Genomic DNA, 14,520 nt, shown 5'->3' with positions numbered 1-14,520 from the left:
TTTGTCTTTCTTCGAGTGTTATAAGGATGAGTATTTGTGTATGCTAGTATCTCTCCTTTTGTTGTACAACCTTCTATACATTATTTCCCATTCTTTAAAACATGTATGCATATTATTTTACACAAATACTAAAGATGAATGTAATGCAATATTAATGTGAAATGCAATACAGAATGGCATTGATTTCAAAGTAGTTGTCATAAAATAACTTCCAAAGAACACATAATGCCTCAATACATCAAGATAGATCGAGACTACAAAAGAATTCCTAATTTTTTCAAGTAATCCAAGCAAAATGATGCATGACTTTATTTCTTTGTCTTAATTTCCTATGAATTCCACATGTTGGGCCACCATATATACTAAAGTAATCATTGTCTTGTGCTCACTTCAATTTCTTAACTTGACGTATTTTCCTCATGACCTTCCCTGAAGAATATTTCTAGATCATTGTCATTTCTTTTGAATTCCATCTACCTCTTCATGTGACATCGTCGTATTTAAACCTTCTAATGTGACAAACTTACTCGAAGATCAATACCTTTTATGAAAAATGTTATGTGTATTAATTCCAAGGTAATTATCATAAAATAATGTCCAAAGAACACACAATGTCTTAATACATCGAGGCAAATAGAAACTAATTACACAAGCCCCTTCATGCGACACTGCCATATTGAAAGCCTTCTAATTTGACAATTAACTTAGGAATCAATGCATTCAAAATGATATGTCATGTACATGCAAAGAAAAAAACAAAAAAGAAAATAAAATAAATTATTAAGATCAAATGATGATTAAATAAAGCATGTAATAAAAAATAAAAAAGATAAAAATCACACAAGGAAAGTTCAAAAATCTTAATCGCATGTATATTAGTTCTCTTAGGGTTTTCGGATGGCTCTAGTGGGGTAGGTATTTTTAATTCTCTAAATGATGTCTAGGTTCTAAAAAGGTACTCAAATTGTCCTTGTAACCTTCTAAGGTCAAAAAAGAATTCGATCCTAACCCACTACAGGCTTTACGAATCGAATTTAATCAGAGGGAATACATTGCTATATGTCTAGACAAGGAAAACAGTATCCTTGAAGAAATAAAAAATGTGTTCCGAAGGTAATATGCTAGGCCTATATGAAGAAAAATAATTGTGTAGCATTTCCCCACTTAAGTGAACCGGGACGAAGCTCGGGCATAGAGCTTCTGATATGGAACAATTCTAAAATGCATTAAATCGATGAAAACGTGTAACCAAAGAAAAAATAATTTGATTTTTTTAAAAAATGAATCACTAATTAAATAAATTTGAACTCGTAAATTTCCAAAATTAAAACAAAAGGTAATCGACACATGGCTTGACTCTCTTTTTTCTTGTAAAAAATAAAAAGGCTCCCTAGTGAAGTCACCAAGCTGTCGGAACGTTCGTTAAGCCTTAGGTCTGAATGGTTTAAAAAATACGGGAGTCGCTACCAACCATTTTTAAAGTGGGATTGGAACATATAAAATCAGGTAATTTTAATAAAAATTTGGTTTTACTAAAATACCAGTTTTGGTCTGCAAAATTATAAAACGGGCTCAAGAGTCGATTGCGTATGGTGAAGGATTAGTACCCCATAACGCCCAAAAGTGGTACCTAGCCGATTACCATTGCTTTGATTTGGAAATTTACGAGTTCAAGTTTTTATTTAATTAATGATCCACCATGACACAATTTTTGAAAAAGTTACTAATTTATTAGAAACTAATGACAATTCTCCCCTAGCATAAGCGAAGATTATATCATCAATCTCCAATAAATAAATATTACCTTGATTTTGAAAACATGATATGAATTGAAAAGGGTATTAATTTATTTAGGAAACTCACAACTGTCCCCCTGGGCAGAAGCTGAAGTTATATCGTAAATTCCTAATAAACTAATATTGCCTTATTTATTTTAACATCAATGCAATGCAAACGATCAAATAAATTATTGATCCTATTTTTGAGGGATTAAAACTTAATCTAAAATTGAGGCTCTAATATTAATCTAATAAATTTCCTAATTAATTTAATTAAAGAATTCAACTAACTATATTTGATGTTAAAGGCTTAATCTATGTCAAGAGTAAATTATTTGTTAAGGACCTAATTATACTAAATTTAAAGTCAAGGCTCAAATATTAATCCTAAATTAGATTTTAGCAAATTGTATTATACACGAATAATTAAAAATAGAACCCAGAGCACATGCGAGAACTACTTTAAATTATCCTCTAATTAATCTAGATGAGGGATTAAATAAAAAACCCTAAAAGTTTTATCTAATGTCAAGAACTTTAATATATGATTGAAATCAAATAATCTAGATATTAAAGGCTAAAATTAGAAGGAATTTATACATACAAAATATATATACATACATACATACATACATACATACATACATACATACATACATACATACATACATACATACATACATACATACATACATACATACATACATACATACATACATATATATAATAAAAATATTATATTGAATAAAAATAAAATGAAAGAATAAAAATAAAGGAAAAATAATTAATTTACAAAAATAAAGAGAATTTAAATTACACTAAAATTTTTAATCCAAAAATAAAAAAACAAATTAGGGAATAAAATAAACAAGGGATAAGAGAAAGAAAAGTTAGGAAACTAAAATCTTGGAAACAAGTGTGGATACCAAATAAAAAAGTAATAAAGAAAAAAGGAAACAATCAGAATCAAGAAAATCAAATTAAAAAAAAAAAGAAAAAAAACAAACATGAGAACTTGAATTATCTCCTACCCGTGTAAAAATAAAAATCTTTTTTTTTCTTTTAAGTTATATATCACAAGGGCAAAAAATTCTCATTCAAGATTCATGGTCGGTTTTCATCGAGAACCCTTAAGGAAGGTTAAATCTCTATGAAGATCTATTTGAAAGCCTTTTTTTCCTTGTTCCTTGGTTTCTTCTCATCCTATAGAGTTTTAAAAAGAAAAAAAATTGAAATAGATAAGAAAACAAGAATAAAAGTAAAAAAAGACAATTACATTAAAACATAAATTCATTTTATTGGCTTGTATCTTTCAAATTACAAAACATAGGGTGGCTCCACTTTTCTTTTTCTCTTTCAAAAATTATTCTCTCCCTTTACATAACATGAGTGCCTATTTATAGGCTCCCAAAACCCTAAAAGAGAATATTCTAGCATCTTTTCATTAATGTTAGATACACTAATTTAAAAGAAAAATCCTAAAATAATAAAAAGATCTTATATTACCCTAAATAAACTATGGAAAGTATAAAGCTCAATTTAATTACAAATATTCAATAAAATAAAGGGCAAATTACACCATTACTCACAGAACTTTACTCTCTCTCTTGTTTTAATTATTGTTCTTTCAATTTTTTCAATTTACTCACTGGACTTTATACATTGAATTTTTTATCACTCATTGATGATGTGACTTATTTTATTATTTTTTTCATATGACATGTCATATTTTATTAATATTTTAATACCAAATATGATTAAAATAAAAATAAATTTCAAAATTATAAAATATATTCTTAAATTATACCTAATTTCCTAAATTATATCCCAAATTACAACCCTCCCACTCTCCCTTCGATGATCACTCTCCCACCGACAATCACACTCCCACCGGCGAACGGTCAAGCTCACCTCTACCCCTCACTCTCTTATTCATCCATCACGACCCTCAACCAAACTAATCAACACAACCATGGCATCCCCTAAAACCATATCCAAACCCAAGAATAAAAAATGATAGCAACCAACAAAGGGGAAGAAGAAATTATCTAGATTAAATCAATGATCCAACATCAAAATTTCCAAAACAAAAGCAAGGAATTAACCATTTAGTAAAAAAATCAAAAAAAGGGAAAAGATATAACTTTACCTTCGGATTTTCAAAAGGGGCAGCTTCGGCGGTGGGACGACAGATCCGAACGGTGACAAGTGGTGTTATGACCAAGGGAGCAACATATCTTCATTTAAGCTCCATCCAACGGCAGTCGATGGAGATTGGAGAGAGGGAAACCTAATGATTTCAATATTGATTCGTTAACGTCGGAGCATTTCTCGATGAAACTAAGGGTGGATTCGTGCTCTGGAGGTCAAAAAGGTTAAAACTGGAAAATTTAGAGGTCAACAGCCACCGAAACCACTGTGGCATCCACCTCAAATATAGCCACTGGCAGCTTTAACCCAATGTTGTCAAATATGAGGGTGAGAATATTAATTTTAAGGTTTTTAATGTATATTTTAATAGTTTTAAATTTATTTTTTATTATAATATTAAATAATATTAAAATATTAATAAAAATATGACATGTCATATGAAAAAATAATAAAATAATCCATGTCATCGATGAGTGATAAAAAAATTTAATGTATAAAGTTCAATGAGCAAATTGAAAAAATTGAAAGTACAATGAGTAAAATAGGAGAGAGAGCATTCAGTGAGTAATGGTATAATTTACCATAAAATAATTGAAAATTCATAATAAATTAAAATCCTCGTATTGAGCTCGAATCCAATTTTCAGCACACTCTATCTTCGCTAAAATAAGTATATCTTGAGTTCTCGGTGTCTTACTGAGGCGTTTAAAAATGCGTTGGAAAGTAAACAGAAAGTCGATTCAATTTCAAGAAGATATCATGCCCTAAAAATCTATGGATCTTGTCCCAAAAATTTGTTTCAAGTAAGTTGATGTATCGGGCTTCAAAATCTACTTTAATAAAAACATCTGTCTTGTAAATGGTAGGCCAGATGAAAATTGGGTATTAAAAATATATTTGAGCAGACTTGGAAAGGTTAAGATTTATTTCATGTGTACTCCTACTAAAGGGTTCTCCATGCTTTTTGGGATGTTTTAGTTAACTCTAGGAGAACTTTTCTCTGATTAAATATGTTTTATAGAGGTCGAAGATCAATTTTGGACGTTTTCTTGAAAATCATCTTTTCATTATACAGAGGTCAAATATCAGTTTTCTCGACCATAGCAGAGGCATGTCTATCCAATTTAACTAGTGAAAATGTTATAGTATATTGTTCACATGAGGCATCTCCACGTTTTCAACCAATGGAAGAGGCAACTCAGCACCCTCAAAGAAGTCTGGTTGATGGGTGGAGGCTTATTATTATGGTTGAGCAACACGGATGTATCCTTCTTCCCTTACTAAGAAAAAGATATGTCTACCCTCATAGTGACAATGAGGGGATCCCGGTTACCAAGCAAAGGCACCCTAAGACTCCTTCGAAAACCCATAAGGTTGTGTTAGAGTGTGAGGCAACTCCTTCACTATATGAATCATATAGAGTCATATCAATGCTTTCGGGTGGAGGCTTATCAAACGCCCTGTGAAGTGATAATAGAATAATTCTTATTACTAAGACAGAGGAACTCCAAATCTTTTGATCACTATTAAGAAGAGTCAATAGAGTAGTTGAGGCAACTCAACGCTCTCGACTAGTTTAGATGGGGCAACACAGTCTGTGGAAGTATTGCAGAGACATCTCCACGCTTTAAAATTTTTGCAAGTGTGACTAAGACATCTTTGTTGTGGTAGAAGCGAGAATTGAAATGTCTCTCGCTAAGAAAAAAATTATAACGCTCGTTAAGGCACAATGAAATCAGTCTTATTATTAGAGAGAAGGCTCTCTGACCATTTGAGTAGTTTCCATAAGTCGTAAGCTTGGGCTGAAGACATCTCGAAATTGCTATTAATACTTATCATTCATATCCATTTCATATTAATGTTTGTCCTTGATATTAAATTGTAGCACATTAGTGATTGTGGGCGATGAGGGAAATATTGAAAATAAGGAGATGGTAAATTGTAATATCAATGAAGATGACAGAATATATAACCCAAATAGTGAAACTTATACCGATCAAGAAGAACTTGAATCTAACGTCGATGATGGTAAACATGCATCCGATGACAAGACCATTGATTACTTCATCAATGAGGATATATATGACAAGATTGGAAAGGAACTACAAGATTCTGATGACAATGACTTGGATATGCTGAAGTGGAAGTTGTTGGATGATTGTGTTGAGTTCTGCTATATTTATGCAAAAGATAAAGGTTTTGGAGTTTGAATGGATTCAACAGTAAGAAACCGAAGTGATGATCACATAATTTCAAAGAAATTGGTCTGTCGAAAATAGGGATTTAGGAAGGAAAAGTGGAACAAATTACCCAATAGAAAACGTTAAACAAGACCAATAAGTAGAGTTGGATGTTAAGTGTTTATTAAATTCAAATTTAACGAGAAACATCAATTCTGAAAAGTTGAGAAACTCCACGCATATCATTGTCATGAAATGATAAAGCCAACACAAGTGTCATTTATCACGTAAATTGTTGATAAATCGGGCAAAGTAAACGAAAGAACACAAGAATTTTAACGAGGTTCGGCAATGTGCTTACGTCCTCGGTGCCTAGGCGGCGCTATAAAATTTTATTCAATTCTCATAGGTTTAGGTTACATCTCTATTTATAATAGAAAACCCTGGTACATAATTACAAAATTAACTCTGTACCGTACCGCGGGGGCTGCGCCCCCGCACCCCCAAGCCACATAAGCGTAACCCCCTCTACGAGACTTTCTTTGTAAGGACAGTTGATGTTCACTCACTCCATCCCCTGTCCTCTTTACCAGTATATTTATGAGCCATACCTTACATATATAAATGTGTAATTATGTTTTTTTACATTATCTTTACCATTCCATTTTTAATTTGTAATAACTATTGATGATTTAGCTATAGATCCTTTTGAAAAATTAGTGAGACAGATAAAATCAAAATTAATACCATGCACAACTCAGGAATTGCTCCGAATAGAATGATAAGAAATTTTATGAATGATGTTGGTTCTCTTGAGAATGTTGGATTTATACAAAAAAGATTTGTACAACTATGTACATAGGATCAAATGAGAAGAAGTTCAAGATGGCGATGTTGAAACAGTGATGGCATATCTTTATGAAAAGCAAGAACATGATCCATTATTTTTTTGTGAGCCATACAATAGATGAACATGGAAACCTGGGGAAGTTATTCTTGTGTGATAGTGTATCACGTATTGATTATAAGGAATTTAGACAAGTATTTGCATTTGACACTATCTCCGTTTGTAGTCTTCGTTGACGTTAATCATTATTGAAGCACAGTTTCATTTGGATGTTCATTGGTAGTAACTGAGAAAGGAGATACATATGTGTGAGTTTTACAACAATTGATTACATCACGAGATGGTTACAAACCACTCACTATCATTATTTATGGAGATAAAGCTATGAAAAATGTCATTTTCAAGTTCTCCCAGAGGCGAAACATAGATCATGTTTATAGCATCTTATGAGGAATGTCAGATAAAATGGTAATAAACAATTTCATGATGGATTTATGAGGTGTGTTGACAAGTGTAGAACACCATCAAATTTTGAAAATGCTTGAACTAAATTAGTTCATAAACATAAATTTGAAGATAGGATGTGGGTAAAAAGAATTGTACGAGACCAAAGAAAAATGGGCAGAAGAATATACTCAATGATGCTTTTATGCATGTTAATTTAATTATATTTTAAAAAATACTTTAATATTAGTTGAATTCATTTTATATTCTATTTTATTTACTGTATTAAATGAAAACTATTAATAATTTTTATGTGCAACAATGAGGACTACTCAACGTTGTGAGTCAATGCATAGAACACTTAAAACTTTGTTGGACAAAAAAGGTACTGTTATATTGTTTCATTACATATTATCATACGGAACTACAAGATTTAAGGTGGGAGGAAGGTCATCAAGAATAAAAACAACAGATGAACAACCATATTGTGACGGTGTATTAGTGATTTTCAAAACTCGTGCAGCACAAGTATATACAAGAAATTTTTTTACTACTTTTCATAAGGAAATATCGTATGAGGGTTATTATTTGGTCAAAGATATTATACCAGGTCATGAACGTACGTGTTATTGACTAGAGCATGCTGAAAAAGAAAAAAGGTATGGTATCTTGTTGTTAAGAATGTCACTCACGATACAATCTATTATTGTTGTATAAAGTTGGAGTTTGTTGGATTTCCATGTAGACATATGTTTGATGTGCTGAAATATGAAAAGATAAAGGAAATACCTCAAGGATGTATCATGAAACGTTGGAAAATTTATGCTTCTAGTTTTGATGCATTGTATAAAATTTAAACGAAAGTGGTCAATCATGTAGTTTACCCTATAATTTATTTCCAAACTAAAGCAAGTAAAATTAATGAAACATTTAAAACAAATTCAAATTAAAAATTAAAATAAAAGTAATGATTCAAAATCAATTTAGAATTAACCCATAATTGAAATTTTTAAAAATTAATATTGAATTAATATTAATTAAAATAAAAGTAATAATTCAAATTCAATCTCGAACGAAAATGAATGTCCATAATGGTTAATTCACATAATGTCTAACTTGAATGGTTTCATCTCCTCATACACGACGTTTGAAAAGATCAACTTCATTATGGTTGTTAGTAATTTGTTTTGCCAAATATTTCAGTCGTTTAACCCTCATTTCCTCTGTATGCACACAAAAAAATCAAAATATTTAATATCACTACGCATATAAACTACACTATGTGAAATTATATTTTAACTTTATGGTAAAAAATATTTGGACCAATCAAAATTTTGATTAGCTTATATATACTTCAATACATACATACCACAATCGTCCCTGAAGCCAATATAAAATAATTATTTTACTCAAAATATATAGTTATGATTTAAGTAATAAATTCATAATTTAAACTTCAAGTAATATACCTATTTGGTTTCTTCGGTAAGTGAAGAAAATGATTCAAAATTGTGCGACATATTCAGATAATCGACTCAAATGAAGATGAGTCTCATAAACATGAGGGGTTTTAATCAACTGATATTGCAAGTAACACCATAAATGAGAAAAATAATTTATTAGAACTGATGAAAATTCTACTAAATTAAATAAACCAATAAATACTTACTAAATCTTGTGTAATTATTTTACGTTCCTCATTGACACCAAGAGAGTCCAAAATATAATTTTATTGCTCCAAGACATTAACAACCAATAAAAACCAGTGTTTACCATTTTCATCATGCAAAAGCAAATAAACCTAGTCAAATTTAAAGTTACAAGCAAGTACATGTTAGCAAACAACAAAATGAACAACAAATGACATTTATACATGTTCAACATTTCTACTATCAATAGGCATAAACTCTTCTATCCATTGACAACGGTATTTTTGAATGTTTGTCTCTAATCTCGTCTTGTTGAGATATACATAATATTCGATGACTCTAACCTGCTATAAACAAGGGTTAAATTTTAGTAAATTTAAAACCTCAAATTATGTGTTGCGTCCACCATGAAAAATATTTTTATCTGAAATGATAAAGGCATATACAATTTTTTGGGCTTAGGCTCTTGGTTTATGTATAAATCATACAAATATATATAATAACATTGTTATTAATAATATAAAAAAACTAAGTACTTAAATAAATTTCAAAATTAAATTATATTTTCGTATCATGTAACCATTTTCTTGAAAAGACACTTCAAGTATCGGTTTAAGAACGTTGGGCTTGACTAATATTGATACTATGCTTCATGGTATTGATACTACTGTGTAAAGTAGTATCGGTACCTATTTTGCATTCTGAAATTTGAGCAATTTAGAAAACAATTAGTAGTATTGATACTATCTAGAAAGTATCGATACTTCTCTTACCTTTGGTATCAATACCACATGAACAATATCATTATTGTTCATATAGTATCGATTCTGTAAGAACAATATCGGTACTACGTACTCAGAAAATAATTTTGTGCTCAAATTCTAGTTTAATGGACTTTGAATTGTTTTTGAAAATTTTGAATAAATTCAATCAATTCCAAAAATATTTTCCTTAGTTTGTTATATAAAAATATTATAAAACATAGTTCAACAGTAAATTACACGTTTAGTACCTAAATTATCAGTTTTATTTTATTTTAGCACCTAAAGTTTATTTATTTGAAAGCTTAGCGGGGTTGTTACAACACTTTTTAATGGGTAAATCACACCATTCATCACTCAATATCTTCTCATTTATATTTTTGTTACTGAAGTTTAATTTTTAATTTAATTACTTAGCTTTCAAATTACTACTAATTTAATCACTCTAAATTTTAAATTTAATTTTTTAATTTTAATTATATATTAAAAAACAAAAAAATTATCATGGCAAAAAAATCATTAATAAAATAAATTAGAGTGATTAAAATGAGTAATTTAAAAGTTAAGTAGTTAAATTGAAAAATTTTAAATTGTAATCAAGTGCAATAGTTCTTTTAAGTTTTTAACGACGAGATACTAAAATAAAACAAAAAAATAAAAATTAATATAATTTTGAAACAAATGAAAATTTAAATACTAAAATAAGATAAAATTAATAGTTTACGTATTAAATTAAAATAAAATTAATAATTTAAGTATTAAATATATAACTTACCTATTTTTTATATTAGTAGTGAAAAGTAATACTAGAAGATAACAAGATGATAAAGTAACCTTATCCATGAAATCCGGATCTGTGAGCAACTCATTTTTTCTTTCTTATTCAGCCAATGGCGTCGTGTAAAATGAAAACAAAACCCAAAACCGCCATTTATTCGAAATCCAACTACCAACTTCACCACCGTCGCTTCAGCGCCCAACCGCCAAAGGTATTCCATGGATAAAGTAGCTCCATTTCAACACTACTTTACTCTTTCTCTCAGCCAAAACCCAATAATACCCACAAAAGTTTCACCAGCTTTTGTAGCTCTTGGCCCTACACTCACCTCTCCTGCAACCCAATTTTCCCCTTTACCACTTACAGACTCTTGGTCTCATTTCTCTCCTTCCCGTGCTTTCCACTCCTTTGATGGCTTAAAAAGAGGTGAATAGTTTGGAGTCAGTTAAAGCTTTGCATGCCAGGTTGCTTAAAATGAGTAATGATTGGGGTTCAGATTCTATGGCTAAGAGTTTGATCTCGAGTTATTTGAAATTTGAGGATTTTAGAGCGGCTTCGACTGTTTTCTTCATTGGTTTCGATCGGAATTATGTTTTCTGGAGTCCTTTCTTGGACGAGATTCGTAGCTGTGGGGGACAGACAAGTCGAGTTCTGGAGGTTTACGGTGAATTATATGGTAAAGGAGTGATTTTTGACAGTAAAGTTCTTACTTTGGTTCTGAACCTGTGTGCTACTATGATGGATTCATGGCTAGGATTGCAGATTCATGGTGATCTGATCAAGAGGGGTTTTGATTTGGATGTCCATTTGCAGTGTGCGTTGATGAAGTTCTATGGAAGGTGTTGGGATATGGAGAATGCTAATCAAGTTTTTAACCAAATGGTGAAAAAGAAAGAGCTTGCCTGGAATGAAGCCATCATGTTAAACTCGAGGAATGAGAGGTGGGAAAAGGCTATGGAGTTGTTCAGGGAAATGCAGCTTTCTTTTGCCAAAGCTAATGGTAGCACCATTGCGAGAATGCTGCATGGATGTAGCAAAGTGGGAGCTCTGCAGCAAGGAAGGCAAATTCATGGGTATGTGTTGAAATTTGCATTCGAATCGGATTTATCAGTATGCAATTCCTTAATCAATATGTACTCAAGAAACAATAGACTGGAACTTGCGAGGAGAGTTTTTGATTCGATGGAAGACCATAACTTATCTTCTTGGAACACCATAATCTCAAGTTATGCTAGCCATGGCTATTTGAATGATGCTTGGAATTTATTGAAGGAAATGGAATCATCTAATATAAAACATGATATAATAACTTGGAATTGCCTTTTGTCTGGCCATGCCCTCCATGGCTCTCATAAAGCAGTGTTGACAATCTTGCGGAGAATGCAGGGAAGCGGTTTCCGGCCGAATTCGACCTCTGTCGTTAGTGTTCTTCAAGCTGTCACCGAATTGAGGATATTGAATTTCGGGAGAGAGGTTCATGGATATGTTGTAAGAAATGGGCTGGATTATGATGTATATGTGGTGACTTCATTGATAGACATGTATGTGAAGCATGATAGTCTAGGAAAAGCTCAGGCAGTTTTCGATTACATGAATGGTAAAAGAAATATTGTTGCTTGGAATACATTGATATCGGGATATTCGTTCAGGGGCCTTTTCGACGATGCTAGAAGATTGATGAATGTGATGGAAGCGCAAGGGATAACACCGGACCTTGTAACATGGAATAGTTTGATTTCCGGTTATTCATTGGGTGGGTGCAGCGGTGAAGCTTTGGCCTTGATTCATCAAATAAAGAGTACAGGAACGAGTCCTAATGTGGTATCTTGGACAGCTCTGATCTCAGGCAGTTCACAGAATAGAAACTATGGTGAATCCCTCGAATTCTTCAGCCAAATGCAACGCGATGGTATCAGGCCCAATTCCGTCACCATATCCTGCTTACTTCGAAACTGTGGAGGTCTCTCTCTTTTACAGAAAGGCAAAGAGATACACAGCTTCATCTTAAGAAATGGTATTATGGAAGATATCTTTGTAGCTACTGCTCTTATTGACATGTACAGCAAATCTGGCAGTTTGAAAGCTGCTTATGAGGTTTTCAAGAGGATTGAAAATAAAACATTGGCAACTTGGAATTGCCTGATGACGGGGTTCGCAATCTATGGCCTCGGTAAAGAGGTGGTCTCGCTCTTTGAGCAGATGCGCGGCACAGGCATAATTCCCGACGCCATAACATTCACGGTCGTGCTATCTGGTTGTAAGAATTCAAGCCTAGTTGTTGAAGGATGGAAGTATTTCGATAGTATCTACTCGGATTATAGTATAATACCGACAATCGAACACTATTCTTGCATGGTAGATCTTCTAGGAAGAGCTGGATATCTTGATGAAGCTAAGGATTTCATTCAAAGAATGCCATTGAAACCGGATGCTACCGTTTGGGGTGCTCTTCTCGGATCCTGCCGTATCCATAAGAACATCCAACTGGCAGAGATTGCATCAAAGAAGCTTTTCGAGTTAGAACCACATAATTCTGCAAATTATGTTTTGATGTTGAATCTATATGCCATGTTCGACAGATGGGAGGACGTTGAACGCATCAAAGATTTGATGAGAGGTACCGGGGTGAAAAGTGGGCGAGTCTGGAGCTGGGTTGAAATCAATCAGATAATCCATTTATTCAGTGCAGAAGAGAACCATCCGGATGAAGGGGAGATATATTATGAGTTGTACCATCTGGTTTCCGAAATGAAGAAGCTCGGGTATAAGCCTGATGTCAAGTGCGTTTATCAGAATATCGACGACGACGAAAAGGAGAAGACGCTGCTAAGTCACACGGAGAAATTGGCCATAATCTATGGACTAATCAAGTTGGGAAATGACACTCCGATCAGGGTAATCAAGAACTCGAGGATTTGCTCCGACTGCCATACCGCAGCTAAGTACATGTCTTTAGTAAAGAACCGAGAGATTTTCCTACGGGATGGTAGTCGGTTTCACCATTTCAGTGAAGGGAAGTGTTCATGCAATGATTGTTGGTAACAAGGGGCCTTATATGGCTTTCACCATTGCAGCGGCACCATCTTGAGAGATCATGGATAGCTCTAGCAACTACTCGAAAGCAGTTAACATTGTCCGAAGGCAACAACACGAAAAGATGGTTGTTCGAAGAGCGAGAATAGCGAGAAGTTTCACCTCCTCGCTCCTGGATGGAACCATGATGCTCACCAGTACTTGGCAGCATATAAAAGTGGTAGAACTCATTTAAATGTTGAAGAAGATATTATTACGAGTCGAATATAGATGGTAAAACAAACATTTAAGAATGTTTGATCCGAGGCTCTCGTGTATAATACGGTTTTAATAGTATATGAGGTACTCAATTTAAAAAAGAATAATAATAAAATAAAATCAATTTTAAGTTTTAATTCTTTTATGATCTTGAATTGAGAAAATCAATTTAACTCTTGATCAATAAAATTGAACGTTGACTGTTACGATATTAACGTGACAATTTATAGTACTAAGGTGATTGATCATAGTATAAATGTGACGGTCGACAATAGTTAATGATGTGGCAGCTAAATTGATTTTTTTTAGTTGAGTTGAGGGTCAATTAATTGTTTAAGTTCAAAGATTTATTTAATTTTAAAACATAAAAATCATTTAAAAATTAGAATTTACAATCTAAAATTATTAAAATATTAAAAAAATAAAAATATTTAATATATATTGTATATAATATATACATGTAATATATAGACACAAAGACAACTTAATCATATTTATATGGTTGAATTAACAAATTTAATATGTTTTTAATTTCATATACATATCAATCATCAATCCATATGATCAATCCATATGTCATATACTTTTATATAAATATATGTATGCATACTAAATATAATTTCACTATCATACAATCATAA

General features: G+C 32.0%; 1 protein-coding gene across 1 annotated transcript; it reads left to right on the top strand.

Moving 5' to 3' along the window:
• The first annotated feature begins 10,683 nt into the window (after nt 1-10,683).
• LOC120166344 (pentatricopeptide repeat-containing protein At4g01030, mitochondrial) lies at nt 10,684-13,922 on the top strand. Its single transcript, XM_039175619.1, has one exon. It carries the CDS (start codon nt 11,063-11,065, stop codon nt 13,628-13,630), a length of 2,568 nt encoding a protein of 855 aa, XP_039031550.1. The 5' UTR covers nt 10,684-11,062; the 3' UTR covers nt 13,631-13,922.
• Nucleotides 13,923-14,520: the final 598 nt, after the last annotated feature.

This window comes from Hibiscus syriacus, unplaced genomic scaffold, assembly GCF_006381635.1.
Source record: "Hibiscus syriacus cultivar Baekdansim isolate YM2019G1 unplaced genomic scaffold, ASM638163v2 tig00002982_pilon, whole genome shotgun sequence".
Taxonomy (NCBI): Eukaryota; Viridiplantae; Streptophyta; class Magnoliopsida; order Malvales; family Malvaceae; genus Hibiscus; species Hibiscus syriacus.
The sequence above is the reverse complement of the archived record's forward strand: the minus strand, read 5'-3'. Positions and strand labels throughout refer to the sequence as shown.

What these genes read in the sequence shown, in the direction of transcription:
- LOC120166344 (XM_039175619.1), top strand. Translation starts at nt 11,063, where the DNA reads ATGAGTAATGATTGGGGTTCAGATTCTATGGCTAAGAGTTTGATCTCG.